The 21,706-nt window shown below is 44.2% G+C and overlaps 1 protein-coding gene across 2 annotated transcripts; it reads left to right on the top strand.

Annotated features, from left to right (window-relative positions):
* Nucleotides 1-8,048: 8,048 nt before the first annotated feature.
* Nucleotides 8,049-18,277, top strand: SELE (selectin E). 2 transcript variants are annotated; one of them, XM_059146462.1, is made up of 14 exons: nucleotides 8,049-8,172; nucleotides 8,504-8,583; nucleotides 9,159-9,545; nucleotides 10,073-10,180; nucleotides 10,561-10,746; nucleotides 11,524-11,709; nucleotides 11,816-12,004; nucleotides 12,938-13,126; nucleotides 13,244-13,432; nucleotides 13,640-13,816; nucleotides 14,300-14,410; nucleotides 15,144-15,165; nucleotides 15,271-15,343; nucleotides 16,260-18,277. In XM_059146462.1, exons 2-13 carry the CDS (start codon nucleotides 8,547-8,549, stop codon nucleotides 15,317-15,319), a joined length of 1,830 nt encoding a protein of 609 aa, XP_059002445.1. In that variant the 5' UTR covers nucleotides 8,049-8,172; nucleotides 8,504-8,546; the 3' UTR covers nucleotides 15,320-15,343; nucleotides 16,260-18,277. The 2 variants fall into 2 exon arrangements, with proteins under 2 accessions (XP_059002445.1, XP_059002446.1); XM_059146463.1 differs by having other exon boundaries at nucleotides 8,051-8,168.
* The last annotated feature ends 3,429 nt before the right edge of the window (nucleotides 18,278-21,706 follow it).

Below are 21,706 nucleotides of genomic sequence, written 5' to 3'. Positions count from 1 at the left end.
CTTTTCTGAATATTTCAAGGGAGGAAAGTGACTCATTTCTGATCCTCCAGATAATCGCCTTATTTCTCTGAGTTTTTTGTTGGTGGGAATTATGGCCCACTCACACTCCCATTGGAGAAAGTGTTTCATTTCCCCAAGTCAGAGGAGGCTCTCTTAATTAAGGGAAACATTCCACTTGTTAGAATCATAAAGACGCTCCCATGCTAATTACCTTTAGCCAGACTGACTGGAGGCATCTTTCTGTAAGATAAAGCGATAAAACTGAGCTTCTTAAAAAAGGTATTGTTCATCTCTTCCTCTCTTCCTATCTACTAGAAGCAGAGATGAGGCCTTGCTGGTTTATGAAACTGCCCTCTCTATTCCTGGAACATTCCCCAGGGGATGACCTGTGGGTTTTTGAGCTCTGTTTTCTCTCCAAAATCAACATTGTTGAACAAGGAAAGGAACCTCTAACCATCCAAGGTCAAGGGAGCCAACATCCAGAGAGCAAGGAAATTCTGTTTGGAAAGTTAGCCCAAATCTTCTTCCGCAGTCCTCCTTCTGGACAATGCCTGCGTGCTCTCATTGTCAGATTTATTATTTCTTCCCTCTGCATGCTCTGCTCCACACAAACATTAACTTAGCCCCTGCACCACTGGCAAACAAGGTGAAGGGGATAAGGCTGACCGCCTGACTCCTGGGTCATACACAGATGGCTCTTGTCTGTGGAATAGGCACAGTGGTGCACACACAGAGGCAGGGCCAGGATGGCTGCCTTGGTGTGGGAGGGGTCCAGACCAGGATCCTTCTTTCTAGACATCCTTATCATAAAAGAGATTGGTTTCCTACTTTTGTTCTAACATTGTCCCATTTTGACATGAACCGTACAACTTCCCAGAATTAGTTGGGGAAGGCTCCACATATTCTAGTAAAATTTTAAGTTTTTTTTTTTTTTTTTTTTTTGGTAAGTAGGCTTCATGCCCAGCATGGAGCCCAACACAGGGTTTGAACGCATGACCCTGAGATCAAGACCTGAGCTGAGATCAAGGGTTGGATGCTTAACCCAGGCACCCCAGAATTTTAGGATATTTTAAAGAAGGTTTGTAAATGCTATAGTTCAGAATGATTCCTTATTGAGAAAAATCTCCTACTGCTTTTTAGAAATAAAAGCACGTCTAATAATTGAGCCTTATTATTTTCAGTATGGACATGTTCCCCTAAAGGAGTTCTTGCTTTCCTATGATCTGACTACAGGTAAGCACTCAGCATGAAGAGGGATGTACATAAGTGTCATCAAACCTCTCACTGAGCTCCTCAAAGTTGGCATTCAGTTTGATACTAGGAGATACCAAGGCTGGCAGTTTTTCCCATATGATTTTCTAACCCAACACTGTCCTTAAGAACCTAGATGTCCATCAAGAGATGAATGGATAAAGAAGATGTGTTGTATATACACAATGGAATACTATGCAGCCATCAAAAATGAAATCTTGCCATTTGCAATGATATGGATGGAACTAGAGGGTATTATGCTGGGCGAAATAAGTCAATCAGAGAAAGACAATCATCATATGATATCACTGATATGAGGAATTTGAGAGGCAGGGCGGGGGATTCTGGGGGATAGGGACGGAAAAAATGAAACAAGATGGAACCAGGGAGGGAAACAAACCATGAGAGACTCTAATCTCAGGAAACAAATTGAGGGTTGCTAGAGGGGAGGATGGTGAGAAGGATGGGGTGGCTGGGTGATGGACACTGGGGGGAGTATGTGCTATGGTGAGTGCTGTGAATTGTGTAAGACTGATGATTCACAGACCTGTACCCCTGAAGCAAATAATACATTTTATGTTATAAATAAATAAATTAATAAATAAGAACACGTCCTTTTTAGGATGTGAGCTATTCTGAAATCCATGATTAGGACACAAAAGCAAGTGTTTTACATTTCAAGTGACTTCATTCATTTCTTAATCCAACAAATATCTATGATCATTTAGTAAAAGCCAGCCGAGCTGGGAGCTGGGGAATGCAGCAACAAATAAAATACTCTATGAGAAGGCATCGTTATGAAGTCCAGAATTACCCCCTTAATTCAGTAAAAATTTGAACACCAGCACTAATGGGCAATAAATAAAACTGTGTTACAGCAAACATTGTGTGTTAGAAAATGACTCTATTTATAGTCAGTCAGTCCTTCCACATCTCTCTTATTTAGAACTCAGCAAAAATAAAATTCCAGTTTATTCTGGACAACAACATCACACAGGCCAAAAAATAAGCAGCAAGTTCATAGATCAAAAAAGGGAGACAAAGAAACTTGTATCTTCGGCCTTGCTAAGCATTTATACAAACCACTACTGATAGGACAGCTAAGTATAACACACAAAAAAGTTATGGAATTCTCAGAATAAGATTTTGTTGTTGTTGTTTGTTTTTTGTTGTTGTTGTTGTTTTTTTGTTGTGTTTGCTTTTTTTAATATGTTTTATTTTTCTCCTTTGAGATTTCCGCAAATATGGTCACACCATAAGTAGAGTCAGAAGTAGGACAAAAAAACAAGCCAAGTTTGGTTAGGTCATCCGAGATCCTTAAAAATAGCTGAACTCTAACAACATGTAAAAAAAAAATATATATATATATATATACATACACATATATTTATATATGTATATATATATGTATAATATAAATAAAAATTATAATTTTCCTTTTTTAAAGTACTTTCTTTTTTTTCCTAAGATTTTATTTATTTATTTGACAGAGAGAGCAAGAGAGCACAAGCAGGGGGAGCAGCAGAGGGAGAGGGAGAAGCAGGCTCCCAGCTCCAACAGGGATCCCGACATGGGGCTCAATCCTGGGACCCTGGGATCTGAGCTGAAGGTAGATGCTTAACCATCTGAGACACGCACCCCTTTTAAAGTACTTTCAAGAACAACAACAACAAAACCTGGCCTTGGGATCTTGGTTCTTCTGTCTTCCCCTATTTCAACCCTATGCAGAAGTGGTAGACAGAAGAGCAACAAGGCAGAAGACGTTGGAGAGATTTGCGAGAGGGATTCAAGCCACCACTGAGTTTGGAAGGTGAAGAGGTCATAAGCCAGGGCATGCAGGTGGCCCCTAGAGACTGAGAGTGAACTCCTGGCTGACAGCCAGCAAGGAAACAGGGATCTTAGTCCTACCTCCACAAAAGACTGGATTCTGTCGACCATCTGAATGACCTCGGAGCTAGATTCTTCCCAGAGTCTCCCAAGAAGAGCCCAGCTAGCTCACACTTTGATTTTGACAATGTGAAACCCAGAGCATAGAAACCACCACCATACTCCTGACCTGCAGAAACTATGAACTAATAAACTTGGGTTGTTTTGGCCATCAAATTTATGGTAATTAGTTGCAGCAGCAATAGGAAACGAACACAGCCATCTTGTCCCAACACGACAGACAGAGTTCAGATCATGTCATTTCCACCTGCACGCACCTGACACTCTTTGTGGCGGGTTTTGTCCGGCCTCAGAGATCCATCCGGAAGTGCAGGGGCAGGGGAATTAACCACATCTTCCCAGGGTCAGCCCTTAGCCCCTGACAGACTGGAATGGGTGGGCCCATCCCAGCTCCTGAACCCGCCTTGGAGCTATTAGCTATCTCCAGAGCTCCTTGGTAGGGCTGAGGCTGTGATCCCGCAGTGGTGACCTGCTTATCAGCACACCTTTACCAGGTTCCTTCCTCTCCGTGTCTAACTTCCTCGCTCTCCTGCTGTGCTTCCTGGGATCATCTCCCAAATGAAGGACTTTCACCCACATCCTTGTCTTAGGATCTACTTTGAAAGGATCCCAACCAGACGCTGAACTTGCAGGGCCAGCTGGGGTATGGGAAGTGAAAGAGGTTGCTTCAACATTCTTTTTTTCCCCCTGTAAAAACTAAGGTGTATTTCCTGCTGGGCTTTCTGTCTGAGCAGGCAGGGAATGAACACCAAGGATCTGGTCCTTAGAAGAGCCCAAACGTGGATCTGAGTCCCTGCTGACCATTTAGGAACTCAAAAACACCACAGACACATTGTTTAACTTCTCCGGGTCTGTGTTTTGTCCTCTAAAATGAAATTAATAATGTCTCCTTTTATTTCGTGAAGTTTGTATGAAGTGATGCATGTGAAGCACTTGGTATCCAATAGGTGCTTTATATACGGTGTCAATATTGATTAGTACCTAACAGCGTCACAGCTAGGAAAAATAATGAACGGTTGGGTTTAAACTGGTGCCTTTTCCCTAGATTTACGCAGAATATTGTAATATATTATAGCAGCAAGGACTTTAGTGAAGCACCTTTGATTCTCAGATGGGAAATCTGGGGCTTTAAGAGACACAGACATCTTGCTCCAGACCAGAGGGCTACCTGGAGTGAGAGAGCAATCCTTGGTATGCAAATAGTGACCAGACCCCAACTTTTCTGATATGAAGCCAGGAGAGCAAAGCTAAGAATAGCCCTTTAGGAAACCTCTGTGTTACGGAATAAGCAGCGCCGGGTCCAAGGAAAACAAGCGAGGGGACTTTTCTGAAAACCCAGGGACATTTTCTGCAGTCCGTTGCCCAGTGTCGGCAAACAGTCTGGCTACACTCAGGAAAAGCTCTGTCAGTCCACCGGGCTGCCCACACTTGTTTCTTCCGCTTTGGGAATTCACCGCAGTTGGCTCATTTTGGAGATATTCCCATTAGTTCGTTCTTAGATCCCCAAACAGAAAACGGAAACTTCAAGATAAGGTGCTGCCAGAGAGGAAGCGAGGAAACACATCAAATGTCTAAGTCTCAGAATCATTTAGGAAGTCCATAATGGGGAATCAGAGGAATTGCAGGCTCCTTTTGAAGGGAGATAAGAGATTCACTGAATGTCTCCATACTTATATCACTTCTTCAGCAGTTTTGGTTAAAACCCACCTAATTCTCATGTCTAAGAACCCAGAGCTTCCACTCATCCCAAATATTCCTTGTTTGGGCCCAGCACTGCTACCGGTGGGGCCTCGAGCCTTCCAGCAGAGAGGCTCTCAGGATTACCTACAGTGACATTTTGGTCAAAGTAAGGTCCCTGCAACTGAGCACAACCATAGGGCCTTCTTGATATCCTCTTACATGCGGTGGGCCTGGGCTCACCTTTATGGCTCAGAATGACCTGAGATGTCCGATGATACTGATGATTCCTGGGCCCACCCAGACCCCCTGCGTCAGAGTCTCTGAGTGCTGGACCTGAAGGTTTTTCATTTAAACAAGCTCCCTGCGCGTGGGGTGGGGGCTCAGACTGAGCCCGGGGCTCTTGCCTGACCCAGGTGTTCTGAGACAGCTACAAATGCGAAATGAGTGAACATGCCTTCCCGCAGAGTCAGTTCAGAGGGGACCAGACTGGTTTTCCATCAAATGGTCTTGTGCTCTGACCAACAAGAAATGCCATTTTATACCATGATACAGTTCATTTCATTTCATAATTTTGGGTGTACGAGACATATCACATTTTTACTCTGTGGATAGAATTATATCCATATTGAGATGTCTTCTCCCTACATTAGACTCTGCAGAAGTACAGTAGCTGTTGGCAGAGTAGAACTTTAGCAGAAGCTATCAAGGCTTTAAAAAACAAACAAACAGGGGCGCCTGGGTGGCTCAGTGGGTTAAGCCTCTGCCCTCAGCTCAGGTCATGATCCCAGGGTCCTGGGATCGAGCCCCGCATCAGGCTTTCTACTCTGCAGGGAGCCTGCTTTCTCCTCTCTCTGCCTGCCTCTCTGCCTACTTGTGATCTCTGTCTGTCAAATAAATAAATAAAATCTTTAAAAAACAAACAAACAAAAAAACAAAACACCCAGCCAAACTGCTCAGATGTAAAGGAACCAAACCGAGAGCCTCGGGAAGGCCGGTGCTCCGCCTTGCAGTGCCCTTCAGCAGTGAGGAACCAAAGCCAGATTCACACCTTGACGGATGGTCTTGCCCCTGTGGTTATGGCTGGCGCTACCTCCCGTTAAACCCAATAGTCTCCTGTCTGTAGCTTTCATTTGTCCCTAGCTATTGGTAGTATACAGGATGGCTTTGGATAAAAATGGGACATTTGTCTCGGCAACTCCCAAATCCTCTTCCTGGCCATCTCTCACTCCCTTGGGGATGCTGAGGGGACCTGGGACAGAAGGGAAGGTGGGTCAAGTCCTTAATGCCCAATAAAGGCCGGAGAGGAGAGCACAAACGACCTCCAGGAAAAGGGATGAAGAAGCCAGGAAGTGTGGCGCGCCCAGACGAAAGAGCTCTGGTGGTGGCACCTGGGGTGAACCCGTGTTTGCACCGTCTTTCCTCTTCCCTCAGCACCCCCTGCCCAAGCGGAAACTGCAAATATGAAGCCAGAGCTGAAACCCAGCACTCTGGGGACAGCATGCTGCATCTTCAGAGCCTGGAAGATTCTACAGGTCTTGAGGCACTTCTCGTCAGCCTGTTCCTCAGGAAACAGGTTTATTTGGGGAGGGGGAGATGATAGTCACTCAACATCCCCAAATAGCTCTCACTCCATGTCTTCAACTCATCCTGCACCTCCAGCAAGTGAGGGCCTCACCAGGTCCTCCCCTCACGGTCGTCCCTCCTCCCCTCACTGTGCTGAGTCCCTCCACGAGAGGCCGACGGGTTTGTTCACAGCCGCTGCCGCGGGCCTGCAGCCTGAAGAAAGCCGCGCAGCTCCCCGTCCCCATGTGTCCGATTCGCGGCCCCACCTCAGGGGCGTATTCTGGGAGAATGCAAGGGGGTATGGAGCGTCACACCTCTGATAAAGATGAATTATCTTCACTCTAAAATTCCTCCCATGTCTTATTTCTCTTACTCTCCTTCTGGTGTTGGGTTCTCTCCCCACGGTTCTTTCCGGGTAAATGTAGCCACAGAGAGAATGACAAGAGGCACGGCTGGGGCTATCACCCCAAGGAAATGTCACTATGAAGAACAGAAGAAGTGACATTATATATATCTCCTTCGCTTGCATTTCGACTCAGGATTCTTCAAACTGTGTAATTTTTACTCTTAAAAGTAATAGAGGGCCATTGTCAAAGTTGGAAAATGCTGAAAATAACCAGGAAAAATAGAAAACTTGCCTCAAGTCTTGCCATCCAGAGACCGCCACGGTTCACATCCTGGTTCGGTGTCGTTATTCTTCGTGCAGTCATATTTTAAAACTGTTAAGTAAAATTGGAGTCAAGTAAATATTAGTACATAGAGTTTTCATCCTTTTTTTTTTTTTTTCACTGAACAAATCATGAATAAACATTATCCAGATGTGGACAACTAAGTCTGTTTCCCATTTTTGTTATTTTAAAGAAAGAAGGCATTATTTCAAACATTTATCTGGGAGATGTTATTTCTAGTAATTTAGCTATAGCCATGCACAGAATCTGAAGATTAGCTTACACCTCCTGACCCGTTCCTGTGAGACAGCACTGGTAAGAGAGAAATGGGTTGCACTGGTAAGAGAGAGAGAAAAAAATGGGTTGCACTGGTAAGAGAGAGAGAAAAAATGGGTTGCACTGGTAAGAGAGAGAGAAAAAATGGGTTGCACTGGTAAGAGAGAGAGAAAAAATGGGTTGCACTGGTAAGAGAGAGAGAAAATGGGTTGCACTGGTGAGAGAGAGAGAAAAAACCAGAAGACTGTCGGCAGCACACTGCTGACAGCGCAGATGAGAAATGAAGAATGACAGTCCACAGTTACTAACACCAGCGCAGAGTTTGCTTATGTTCATGAAATTCTGGTTATTGCAATTACAAGAGAGATGCTACTAATAAGCAAAGTTTTCAGGCTTTTTAAAGACATCGATTTGGTGTTATTAGAATTTAAAACCCCACATTTGTGCCTTATTAGTAGCACTGATGTAAAATTAAAAGACACGAACAAAGGAGAATTAGCTTGGAGGACTAGAGTCTGACATCACTGTAATTTTTTGGAGTCGTGGATATTCCCGGGAAACTTTTTGGATGCTGCCGGGGAATTCCTCTTTACTGGGTTTGGACACATCCTTGTATTATTACTCACAGGAAACCAGCCTCTCTATAAAGGCGCTCCAGTAGGAGCGGTGCTCTGCGGCTCTCGGCTGACTTCACACCAGAATCGCTGGTCACAGGAGACAGAAGTAGCAGGAACAAAAGCAGGATTTCGAACACAGGCACCGAAGCCACGACATCACAGAACAGTAAGTGCAAAGAGCCTTTGCAAGGCTGACCTTGAACCAGAGCTGTCAGTATGAATAGAGATGCAGAAAGCCTTTGATAAAAGACCTGTGCAGCTCCTTGTTGTATCCAAACAAGTTAAACTCTGGTTTTTCTCTTTCACCTCCATGACGAAAATCTTTAATTTTATATGTATTCATTCTAGCCAACTTCCATGAAACAAGCAAAGACGGTGGCACTGTTACTCTTTACCTAAAATCTTAGGATGCTGCCAAAAACATCATGTAGAATGATCTCAGTAACTGGCTGCCTAAGATTTCTTCCTGTAATTAATTTTGTGCTCCCCCCCCCCCGAAAGGCATTTCAAGATCGAACTTCTGATAAAAAGAGCCCTAGAAGTCATGATCACCTCACAGCTTCTCTCTGCTCTCACTCTTGGTAAGTCAATGTCATTCATTAGATCAGGGTTTCTCATCCTGGGCACCACTGGCATTTCAGGCAGGATAATTCCTCCTCGTGGGTGGGGTGGGGAGGGGCATGTGTTTTAGGGTGTTTAGCAGCATCTCTGACCTCTCTGCGCAGTGCAATCCACTGTGGGTTAGGGGCAGTTTACCTCCGTGTGCCTCTGCTTCCTGATGTGTTAAGTGTTGATCGTTAAGTGGCCTATTCCCAGAGGTGTCGCGAGGGTCCAGTGTCATGGAAAGGGCCTCGCACAGGGCTTGGAAGTGCATATCAAGTGCTCGGTAACCTTACTTATTCTGATGATTACACTACTGTAGGGATATCCTGGCAGATTGTGGGTGGGTGAGTGCAGGGAGGCCCAACCCCCAAAGGTATGCACAACAACAGCAGTTTCTCCCTCCAGACCCCTTCTTACTTTGGAAAAGGTAAAAAAAATTCAAATCATTCCCAAGGCCCCTGGTAGATGAAAATAAGACTATAAGAAGCCCAGTGGATAGAGTCGAACTACAGCAGGACTAACCTCTCCATGCCTTCCCTGTGTTCCCCTTTAGCACTTGTCCTGTTTGAAGAGAGCAGAGCCTGGTCGTACAACGCGTCCACAGAAACCATGACTTTCGACGAAGCCAGCGCTTACTGTCAGCAAAGGTACACGCATCTGGTCGCGATTCAAAACCAAGAAGAGATTAAATACCTGAACTCTGTGTTCAGCCATTCACCTACTTACTACTGGATCGGAATCAGAAAGGTCAATCAGCAGTGGACCTGGATAGGGACCCAGAAGCTTCTGACAGAAGAAGCCAAGAACTGGGCTCCCGGCGAACCAAACAACAAGCAAAACAATGAAGACTGTGTGGAGATCTACATCAAGAGAGACAAGGACACGGGCATGTGGAATGACGAGAGATGTGACAAAAAGAAGCTCGCCTTGTGTTACACAGGTGCGGGGCTCGCAGCAGCGTGGGAGGGCGTGTCGAGCTGTGGGCCTCTTGCCAAATTATTGACAGTCTGCAAAACCTGGTCTCTACCATGGTAACATTATGCTCTAAAAAAAAAATACCATTTTAAAACCTTCTGCTTGGTAAATTACATCTTTTTGCTTCTTTGTGTAAGTGTAGGCAAGAATGTATGTACCGAGGTAGGTCGACACGTATGTAGTGTGTGCTCATACAACGCATAATTGAGTTACTCATTTATTTGTAGAAGAGCTGTCTTGAACGTCTGTGAGAAAGGGCATTTTCTGTTCTCGATGCCAGTAACAGCTCTACCCCCTGACACTTGCACATGAACATCAAGGTTTAAAATAGCTGAGCTCCAAACCCAGCTTTGTCTTTGGGTGAGGCCCTTTAGTTAAAATCTCTGGCAGTCCCTGTAACTGGTGACTTCTCTGTCATACACTGTTGCTCCTGAACCCCAAGGATGGCATTGTAAGCCCAATGACGATCCTCTTCCTCGTTGTTTTCTGCAGCTGCCTGCACCCCTACATCCTGCAGTGGCCACGGTGAGTGTGTGGAGACTGTCAACAACTATACCTGCGAGTGCCACCCCGGCTTCAGTGGACTCAGGTGTGAGCAAGGTGAGTCCCCGCCTCACCCGTTCCTGCACTCCTGTTGGTAGCGCGGTCGCTGTCCCAGCTGGCTTGGGTGTCGACTCTGCCCGTCCTCCCTTCCCTGGGGCGTGTAGTCTCACGTGGTGGTTAAGGGCCCTGGTTTCAAATCCCAGATTGACCACTGTGACTTCAGACGCCCGGATCAGGTGGTTAAACTCTCGAGTACCAGTTTTCTCGCGACAAAATGAGGGTGATAATGGTGTCAACACCAATGGTTAGGTCTATGTGAGTGACAGCATAGCGCCCGGAGAGAGGAGGCGTTCGGTAAACAGTAGTGACAGTTTCCAGGGCTTCCTCCCTTCGTGCCGGGCCACAGAGAGCAGATCTGATGTGGTCTCTCCTTTCAGCTGTGACCTGTCGAGCGCAGGAAGACCCTGAGCACGGAAGCCTGGTCTGTGCCCACCCTCTGGGACTCTTCAGCTACAATTCCTCGTGCTCCGTCCGCTGTGAAAAGGGTTTCATCCCAAGCAGCACGGAGGCCACACGGTGCACTTCTGCGGGGGACTGGAGCGCCCCTCTTCCAGCCTGCAATGGTAAATGCCTCTGAACGCACACCACCCTCTGACTTGTCCCTCACGGCCTCGTTTTTTTTTTTTTTTTAATGCAACTAACAGCACTTTCAAAACTCCAGGGAAAGTTCTTTTTGTTGTTGTTTTTAGTAAGATTCACCTCACCAACAGGTATGATCAGTAGGGTGCCTGCTCGGTTTCAAAGAGGTTTTTGGAAAAACCACCGGGTTTGAGATGGGCTCTTCTGAGACTCTGGTGATTTGTAAGAGAGTGCCCGTGGCGCTGGGACCACACTCGAGAAACCTTCATGACTTCTCCCACTTGGCCTCTCTCCATGCAGCAGAAGAATAAGACCATGGTAGTCAAGCAGTCCCGACAGCTCTTTTTCTCTCTCAGGCTTATCTTTCTAGGCTGGAGGTGAAAATTTTGTGCATCCAGGTCCTGCTGGGTGGACACCAATGAATGTCCCGTGTATGTCAGTATTTCTGTTATTACAACGATCATAAATCCTGATCGAGAATCTGTTTTTTTTTCTGTTTTTGCCTTCCATAAAATAGATCAGAGACAGGATGAGAGATGTGACAACATAGATCAGAGACCACTTAGCATAGTCAAAGTGTAAATCAGTCAGAGAAGATGGAAGTATTAAAAAGGCATAAAAGCTTTATCATGTGCATGCATATCCCCAATAATTAATTTCGGACTTTGGGATCTACGGTTTGAAAGCTGCTTCCTTTGCCTGTTATAAGTTCCAGCTCAGTAGAAAGTAAACATATTCACGGTACTCGTTCAAATCCCCAGTGGTTGAGTGCAGTGCGCTGACAAAGCCCGCCAATGGCACTGTGGACTGTCTCGAAAGCTCTGGAAACTTCCCATGGAACACAACTTGTGCCTTTGCTTGTGAAGAAGGATTTGAACTAATGGGCTCCAAGCGCCTCCACTGTACCTCATCTGGGAATTGGGACAATAAGAAGCCAACATGTAAAGGTACAGTTGCTCCATGTCAAGATTCACTGTAAACATTCTTCTTCTCAATCTGTACCTGAGGTGGTCAGGCCAGACCTGCTAATGTTCATGGGTGTCTATGTTACAGCTGTGACATGTGAGGCCATCAGCCATCCTCAGAACGGGTCTGTGAGCTGTAGCCACTCCCCTGAGGGCAAGTTCACCTTTGGGTCCTTCTGCAGTTTCACCTGCGAGGAAGGCTTCCAGGTGCAGGGAGCAGCCCAACTTCAATGCACCGCGCAAGGGAAATGGAGTCAGCAGGTCCCAGTCTGTGAAGGTAAGCTCAAGAGCATCTCCTTTCTACACCTCTTCCTTAAAGGGCAGCAGTCTTCAAACTAGGGCAGTTAAAATGAAACTAGATGCCTACTTTAACTAGAGTAATCAGATTTGATGGGCAACATTCTTCCTATGTTTTTGAGTTTCATATAAAAGAACCAATGCTTATCCAGGGAAAGGATTATATGTACTAAGAGGGGATGTTTTGCTGGTTTCTTCACTGTGCTGTGTTAATATGGCTTCTTTGGCATTGGCATGGAGTAGGCAGAAACCCTAATCTAAGAGAAAATCACATGAGAACACTTAAAAGTAGCATTATGAGAACATGACCTGATTTTAAAACTCTTATAATCACTTTTCTTCTGAAACTGCTCATAACTAGCAGTGAAGAGAATGTACGAAGTGTGGTATCATATATAAACACACTAAAATTTAATCCACTTTAAAGCAAGAGTAATGATGTTGAAAACAAGCAGTTTTCATTATCACATACTGGTACTTTTGTCACCAAATATAGCACAGAATGATTTCCAGTGTTAAGAAGCCACAAGACCAAAACCAAACTGCAAAGCAGACACATTTCACGGGCTGCCTTCTTACCTTCCTTCTGTATTTTGGCCTCATCTGTTAGCATCCAGGACCCAAAATTTGCTCTCTGACTACATAAAATCTTTCTCCTGACTGTAACTTCTTTCAAATGTGAGGACAGTGCTCAGGAAACACTGGTTCTATTACAGGCTGTCCTTTACTGAGGGCCATTATCAACGAAGGGACTGGCATTCAAAGACAGTCATCTTCCAACTGTCCAGGGAGGAATGAAGAGGCTTTAGATCTCTAAACATTGTTTTGCCCAAAACAGAGGGGTTCATTCATCAAATGAATGAACTCTCTAATTCCACTGCAGTATTTTCTGACCATCATTTTGGTGTTTCAGCTTTTCAGTGCAAAGCCTTGTCCATCCCAGAGAAAGGCTACATGAATTGTCTTCCAAGTGCTTCTGGAAGTTTCCAAAGTGGGTCCAACTGTGAGTTCTTCTGTGAAAAGGGATTTGTGTTGAAGGGATCCAAAAATCTCCAGTGTGGCCCCACAGGCAAATGGGACAGTGAGGAGCCCACATGTGAAGGTACAGTTTTTGTTTTTACTTCAAGATAAAAACTACTGAAGACCTAGGGACTTGATTACTTGAGAAAACGGTTGCTTCCTGATACAGACTTCTAATGTGCTCACTTGTGTCCTCCAGCTGTGAAATGCGACGCTGTCCGGCATCTCCAGCGTGGCTCAGTGAGGTGTGCCCACTCCTCTGCTGGAGAGTTCACCTACGAGTCCTCCTGTGCCTTCAGCTGTGAGGACGGCTTTGAGTTACATGGGTCAGCTCAGCTCGAGTGCACCTCTCAGGGACAGTGGACGCAGAAGGTCCCCTCCTGCCAAGGTAGGGCTGAATTTAGACTTTAAGGAGTTAGGTCAAATACTTCATGTGTGTCTGAAGCTAGATTGCCCGATGGGGCTTGACCCTAATTTCCTACATGCTGAAAACTAGGTAATGCTTATAAGTCACATCTGTTGAAAAGTTTTCAGTCCGTTTTAGACCTTTTCCAGGAGACCTTTGTTAACCTTCCCACGGGTCCATCATTCGCAGTGGTACAATGTTCAAGCCTGGCAGTTTCCGGAAAGACGAACATGAGCTGCAGCGGGGAGCCCGTGTTGGGGGCTGTGTGTGCGTTTGCATGTCCCGAAGGATGGACACTCAATGGGTCTGCAGCTCTGACCTGTGATGCCACAGGACACTGGTCTGGGATGCCGCCGACCTGTGAAGGTGAAGCCCTGACTGGTGCTGGTTGTCTGGGAGGCTAGACGGAAGAGGGGAAAGAAACGAACCGTTCATTACATTCAAACAAGAGAGGTTCCTAAGGTTGAGAAGCTGGTGAATACTTAGTTTTATGGTGACAGAAAACAGAAGAGCGTGGATGTGGATGGAATGGGTAGAATTGTGACAAGTGGAAAAAGGGGAGCTCGAGGTCAAAGTCGGGAAGCAGAAGACAGGCGAGGGAAAGAGCAAGCAGCCAGTCTTGAGCAAGGTGCGGTGGGTGCTGGGAAGGGCTTGGAGGGTTAGAGAGCTCCCGGCAGCGGTGGGAGACAAGCTGCGCAGGTGGTTGGGTCCGTCTCAGAGGACTTAAGTGCCTCTGTGTGTACTGAAGTCGGGCTCATCAGTGTGCAAAGGAAAGGGCAAATGGACAGAACAGAAAGACTTGAAATTCAGTTCCTTCTCGTGACCGTTCCTCCCTCTCGGTTTCCCTAGCTCCCGCTGAGTCCAACGCTCCCCTGGCAGTCGGCCTTGCTGCTGCTGGGACCTCCGTCTTGACGTTAGCCTCATTTCTCCTCTGGCTCCTGAAACGCCTGAGGAAGAAGGGTAAGGGAGTTTGGGAGCACACTCCAAAAATGTTTTTGAAAAATGTATTTTTTTTCTCCTTGATGAGTCATGTTCTCTCTTACACATTTAAACAGTAATTAGACTCGAGTTACTAGATAAACAGTAATAAACAGTATAATTGAGCTGTGGTCTTAGAAGAAGAGTTTTAGGAAATACACGTTAATGAACAGTGGACAGTTCCGAGAGATACCATTCACGGGCAATTCTGCATCTCCCATGGTTGTTGTGCAGTGAGGCTTTGGGTTTGTGCTCCCAGGAAATGGTTAAAACATTTCCAAAACATTCACTTGGAATATAGGCTTCAATATGGAGTATCTCCTGGGGACTGTCCCCTGCAAACACGTATAGCCACACTCACAGCTTGTTTGGCTTATGAAATATTTAACACTTTTTAAAATCAAGTTCTGACATTTATAAAATGAGAACTCTCTCATAAAATTTAGGTATGGGACTTCTCTTGAAAAACTGGCAGATGAACTCGGCAAGCTGAGCCTGCGGCTGTCGCTAGCATTAGGAAGCTGCTGGGCCCTTAGGATGAGTGTGTACTTTGCACATCCCCGGCTTGCCCCAGCTGTGTTTGTGCTCTGATTATCACAGGGGCCCTGAAGGCATGGAGCTTGTAGTCCCTGGTGAATAGTGCCATATTTTTTCTGAATGTGATATGTCCTTCAAAGTCTTTTAGTCCAAATTAATGGTCTTCTTTTTCTTGCAGCAAAGAAATTTGTTCCTGCCAGGTAAGTTGCATTCTTGTCCAAAGCATGCCACTGAATATTCTACACATTTTTCTCTGTTCGTGTTGGGAAACAGAGCTTAATTTAGTGTTCTTGTGTATTCCACAGCAGCTGCCAAAGCCTTGAATCCGACGGATCCTTCCACATGGCTTTGTAGTCACTTTTAGTCCAAAGGAATCAGGTAAGACTTAAAATCCCATATGATTTTGAAAGAGCATAACCTTTCTTCATGTTCTGTTGCTCCTTGAGCCCGCCAAACCTGCTAGTTCTTTGGGGGAGAATCACCACCTTTGTGGTGTTTTATGAAAAGTTATTTCATTTCTTTGCAGAAGGAAAAGAAAAAATAAACAAGACTTGGCCTAATAGAGTCATTTCACTTGTGAAAGTTAATAATAATGATGATGATCGTTAATCCTTATGTGGCACTTACTATCTTCTAGAACTGTCCTAAACTAGGAATTGTATGAGATGGGGACTGTTGCCAATTTCTTATCGTAAGGGTAAGAATATGAGGAACAGACAAGTTACATAAACTTGTTTAAAATCTTAAATCTAGTGAATGGCATAGCCAGAATTCAAACCGAGGCAGAATCTGTGTTCTTAGCCACTCTGCTGTGCTTTCTGAGAATTTGGAAGGGTCAGTTCTCTCCCCTGAATATATTTTGTAAGTTAATAGACTTTATTTTTTTTAGGCAGTCGTAGGTTTACAGAAAAAATGAGCAGAAATTAGAATTCCAACATACTCCTTGACCCTTCTATGTCCTCTTTTAGTAACAACTTGTGTTAGTGGGGCATTTTGTTACAATTGATGGGTCAATATAGATACATTATTATTAACTAAAGTCCATTATTTACATTAGGGTTTCCTCTTGGTTTTGTATAATCTATGGGTTTTGACAGGTGTATAATGACGTGTGCCCACCATTCCAGTATCATCCAGAATAGTTTTGCTGCCCTAACTAAATAGAATTTTGTTGTTCATGCTTGGACTCTCTAGTGAGAGAGAACACAGTGGTCTGGGCTAGAAGGTGAATTTTGTTGTTGCTATTAATGCAGAATATTAAAGGTCCTTGACAGTATGCATTCTTCGTTTGCAGGAGCACTGGTACCTCCAGGGGACTAGACCAATAGTCTGATGAGGGCAGCGACAGAAGGGGATCCTCTGGTCTCTGGTGCTTCTCAGCTCCCACATCTGCCACCTTGACAGCTGAGAGCATGGACCCCATGAGGACTTCAATGGCCCAGGCTCTAGTGGGGAGGCCAGCCTGTCACCAGCAGGACTCGGCTTTCTCTATCTTGTTCTCAGCATCTGGAAAGTGCTGATGGAGGAAAAGCATATTCTCTTCTTGACAAAAGTGAAGAGACTTCGGCTCTAGGGTCTCAGGATTCCTGTTCTAACTGTCTCCCTGCTCACTGTGAGATCTCGTGGGGAAATATGGTATTTTGTGGTATTGTTTCTTTCTGTATCTCAATTACTGATTGATTACATGGCTCCTGTCGTCGGAATGAATAACAGTCAGGAGTTTAGGGAAAACAACTCGGCCAAAGATACTCTATTACCAATGTGCAAAAAAATGACCATTTTTTAAAGCCCACAGGCGAGTGCATGGGGAAATCCTACTTAATACTCTGTGCGAAGATTACTAAGCAGTCTTAATCACTTTTATCCCTGTGGGATTCAGTGCTTTATAAAGTGTTCTTAGAGATTATGTTCTTTTATTTGCATTGGCTAAAGAACAACCTTCCCTAATTCTTAATTCAGTGTAAGTATTGTAGGGACTTTAAAAGATGTGCAGGTTAAGACTATGGCTAGGGTAAATGTTACTTAGCCTAGATCTTTGTTTATTAATTAACAGGTTCTGTAGTAAATTTATTTCAAAAAAGGGGAAATGCTGTCCCCCAGCAATGTATATTGTTAACCAGTGTAAAGTTGAGATTCTTACTATAGTTACTTTTAAAAACATGAGTAGCTGGGCACCTGGGTGGCTCAGTCCATTAGGTGTCTGACTTTGATCTCAGCTCAGGTCTTGGTCTCAGAGTCACGAGTTTAAGCTCTGCAATGGGCTCCATGCTGGGTGTGGAGCCTATTTAAAAAAAAAAAATAAGTAAAAACACAAGTAGTATCAGGAGAGTAGAATCCCAATGGCATACACTTGTACAGTGTCAGCTTTGTTTTCAGAAGGATGTGGCTTTCCATGCCAAAAACCTCCATTAGGCCAAGTGTTCTGATTTGAAAAAAGCATAAATGCAAACAAATAAAATTACACTTTCATGAATATCTTTGTTCTAAAAAAAACCAGGTAGAAAATGGATGTGCTTTCCATTCCTACAAAGATGTTTATCAGATGTGATGCATCAACGTATCATTCTTACATATGACATAAGATTTTAAATTCATGATGAGAACTCTCCGTGAAAAGGATTTATCCAATGGTTTTTTTTAAAGTGAAGATTTTTAATATTAATTCCTTAACTGTGTTATTCTGTTTGTTAGGGTGTTCATGAAGAAAGGACAGTCTGTATGAATGAATACTTGTGTTTATTTATGAGGGAAGTTAAAATTCCTATGGAATCTTCAGTTATCAGTTGATCATTGGCAGTGAGAAATTCTTGGCGCGTCCATCACCAGAGCTTCTCACTCCATCTTGCCAATGATGTGAGAATCAAAACTCTCTAATCTAGCTAGATTCACTAATCTGGCATGTGCTGAAAAATCAGTTTCGGAGAAGTGCTGGCTGCATGTTGGCCAACGCAAAGCCAAAAGTCAACAGGGAGGCATGCTAAGGGTCAGAAGGTCAGAGATTTTGACAGAGCAAAAGAACTCTGGGAAATAAGGGAGAGAAAAATAAACAACTCTGCAAGCAGGCTACCTATGGAATAGCTTATTATTTTCTCTTAAATTGCTCAAATGTTGTACATATAAATATTTATATATACTGCAATGGAAATAGCTGTGTGAAATGTAAATATGGTGTTTGAGTTTAACAAAGTATTTTAAATTATGATTTAAAATATTTTATAGTTTTTAAAGTATGTATTTATTTAAGCTTATGCCATACCTATTCTGTGTTTGGCATGGCAGTACAAAGTTTGATAATAAACGTGTTTATATTTAGTTCTGTGTGTAGGTCCTTTCTTAAAAATTCTATTCTCAGGGGCACCTGGGTGGCTCAGTGGGTTAAAGCCTCTGCCTTCAGCTCAGGTCATGATCCCAGGGTCCTGGGATCGAGCCCCACATCGGGCTCTCTGCTAGGCAGGGAGCCTGCTTCCCTCTCTCTGCCTACGTGTGATCTCTGTCTGTCAAATAAGTAAATAAAATCTTAAAAAAAAATTCTTTTCTCACAGCCCATGTTTTTCTTCCTTCCTTTAATTCTAATTAACTAATTATTGAGTAATTGCTTAATATCTGTCTTTTCTGCTAGATTCTAAGTTCCTTAAGGGTAGGAGCAAATTATCTTGTTCATTGCTGTGTTTCTGGGATTTAGCATATGCCTGATATGCCACAGACACTCCACAAATATGTTTTGAATGAACGAATAGAGAAGTGGAAAAACAAAGGCAGACACTCACGATAAGGAGCAGAACCATTTTTCTAAAAGGAATGAGTTGTCTCAGAAGGCAAGGTTCAAAATCCTGTCATGGAGACAAGATAGGTTCGACAACAGTACCGAACAGAAGGGAAATGAAGAAGCTAGTTAATGGCCTGGAGGTTCAACGAGGTACAATCGACTAGTGCTGCAATGAGGTAGTTGAGCACTAGGTCTACAAGAAGGGGCAAACTACGGGGGTGGGGTGCTGGAGTATGCGATTTCAGAGTTGATACAGTTTGGGGTGAGGTCAAGATTGAGGCTGTGTCCAGGGGAGAAGGTAGTTCAAGCGGAGGGGAGGAGGATTCTATTGGAGAACAGGCACCTTGGCTGTGGGGTTCCTGGTCGTTGTCTGAGACTGAGCATTCCTTCTACCCATGATAAATTTGTGTTGGAAACTGCAGTGAATACAACCTTGGTTGGCAGCAGTGAGCAAGCTGTGCAGTCATGTGTGATGGGGATGGGCACAAGGGAAGGACAGTGGTCCTTCCTATGGACCTAAGGCTTCTTCTGTTGATGGTATTCATTGACCCTTGCTTCGGCCATCCCATGGTGGGCAAACAGCCCTCCAGCATTAGTTTCAATCTCACTGGGGTTTTGCAATGGTTTATAACATTCACCTACTCATTCTAGTTCTGCCCTTTGGGGACCACAGAATAACCAAATAACCACTCTTCTCCTGATCACCCTTCAGGTGGCTGCTAACACGTCCCATGACCTTGCCTACCCCATACCTTCTCTTTAGACTGAATGTGCACTATTTTAAAAATTTTATTATTGAGGTGAAGTTTATATAGCATGAAAGCAACCATTTTAAGTGTATGATTCAGAGAGGTATTTAGTACATTCATAGTGTTGTACAATCACCACCTCTATCTGGTTAAAAATATTCTCATCAGGGGCGCCTGGGTGGCTCAGTGGGTTAAGCCTCTGCCATCGGCTCAGGTCATGGTCTCAGGGTCCTGGGATCGAGCCCCGCATCAGGTTCTCTGCTCAGCAAGGAGCTGCTTTCCTCTCTCTCTGCCTGCTTGTGATCTATGTCTGTCAAATAAATAAATAAAATCTTTTTTTTAATCACTTAAAAAAAGAAAAAAAAAAGAAAAAGAAAAAGAAAACCCTAAACCCAGTAACAGTCAGTTTCCATTCAACTCTCCCCTCAGCCCCTGGCCACCACCAGTTTGTTTCCCATCTCTACGGACTTGCCTATTCTAGGTATTGCATAGGAACAGATCGCACAATATCTGGCCTTCTGTGTCTGGTAACTTTCCCTAAGTGTGAGGCATTCAAGATGCAACCACACCATAGCGTGTATCAGTACTTTGTTCCTTTTTACGGATGAATCATGTTCCATAGTATAGATGAGTGTGCAGTAAATTTAAGCCAAATTTCTCACTGTAGCTTCAAAATGTTTTTAACCAATAAAAAATCCAACCATATGACTCAAAAGCATCCATATGAAAAATGCCTTGATAAAAGCCAAAACCCACAACACCGATGGACTCGGTGAGAGGACCTTCAGAGGGGCGAAGTTGTGGTCTGAGTCCTTTATTATTTGTTTGTTTGTTTGTTTTTTAAGATATTATTTATTTATTTGACAGAGATCACAAGTAGGCAGAGAGGTAGACAGAAAGAGGGGGAAGCAGGCTCCCTGTTGAGCAGAGAGCCTGATGTGGGGCTCGATTCGGGGTTTGATCCCAGGACCCTGGGATCATGACCCGAGCCGAAGGCAGAAGCTTAACCCACTGAGCCACCCAGGCGCCCCCTGAGTCCTTTAGAAATCTAACTTGATATAAGGCCAGAATTTAAAAATGTATAGAAAAGTGAATAAACGGAGTGTCTATCTGACAATGTCACTAAATAACTCCTCCCTCTAAAACCCAACTTTCGATGGACCTAAGGTCTCTCCTTTTAGGACCTGTTGGCGCATCCTATAAACACGGAGCGAGTCTGGAGCTTGAATGTCAGATGACCTAGACCAGCTTTCTGAAGAAAGCCCTGGATCTTGGTTTTCAAAGAATAAGAATGTCCGACAAACAAGTAGAACAAAAAGATATCAACAAAATAAGGAGACCAAAAAAGTTTAAGTCTTTCCTTAAGAAAGAAAAGGATATTTGCAGTTTATGACCCCAAAGGGGTTTATTTACCCATTTACTCAATGGCATTTATTAATGCTGGACCTTCTGCTTCTGAAAATACAGAAGATTAATATCCTGAAAACGCACCTGCTGTAATATTTTTAATTTCTAGGTGGATTCTAATACCCTATTTAAATGACTGGCTGAGGTTACAAAAAAAAAAAAAAATGGAAATCTCAGAGGACAAAAATGATTAGGAAGCAGGTGCTGGACCATGTAAGATTCTGTGAGCCAGAGTAAGGACTACAGATTTTACTGTGTGTGGGATGAGAGGCCACGCAGGGTCTCACTTGTGCTCTCTCATGCTGGTTATTTTCTTCCCCTCTGCTACCCTCCTTCACTGCCTGTCCATTCTCAGGCCTCCTTGCCCTGTGCCCCAGAGGCTGAGCCCTGCAGAGCGCCTCACTGGGCTGGTGTCTGATTGGTTTGACTATTAAGAGGCCTATACAGGAGATCAAAGAGCAAGAGGAGAGAGCAGTCACCGCCCTCTCCCTGTGCAGGTGTTCTCTCTAGAAGCCGCTGTTATCTCTCCTCCACTACAGCTCTTAATGGGTTGCAATTCTCATTGGATCCTGATAACACCGTCTCCTCCCTTGAATCTTCAGTCTGGGGGATACCACTTCCTCCGGTTACTTTCAGTCTCTGGTTGCCTTGACCTCTCATTTGTTTTCTTAGCCTTGCCCAATCCGTGGCTGGGTTTTGGTCCCTCTAGTAAAATTTGAGAAGCTTTTTAAACTACTGAATGGAGATGATCAGGTAGGCATTTGTGGCTGGGAAGTCCTTGCTGGAAATAGAAACGTGGCAGTCATCAAACATTTAGAT

This window comes from Mustela lutreola, chromosome 14 (genome assembly GCF_030435805.1).
Source record: "Mustela lutreola isolate mMusLut2 chromosome 14, mMusLut2.pri, whole genome shotgun sequence".
Classification (NCBI taxonomy): Eukaryota; Metazoa; Chordata; class Mammalia; order Carnivora; family Mustelidae; genus Mustela; species Mustela lutreola.
The sequence above is the reverse complement of the archived record's forward strand: the minus strand, read 5'-3'. Positions and strand labels throughout refer to the sequence as shown.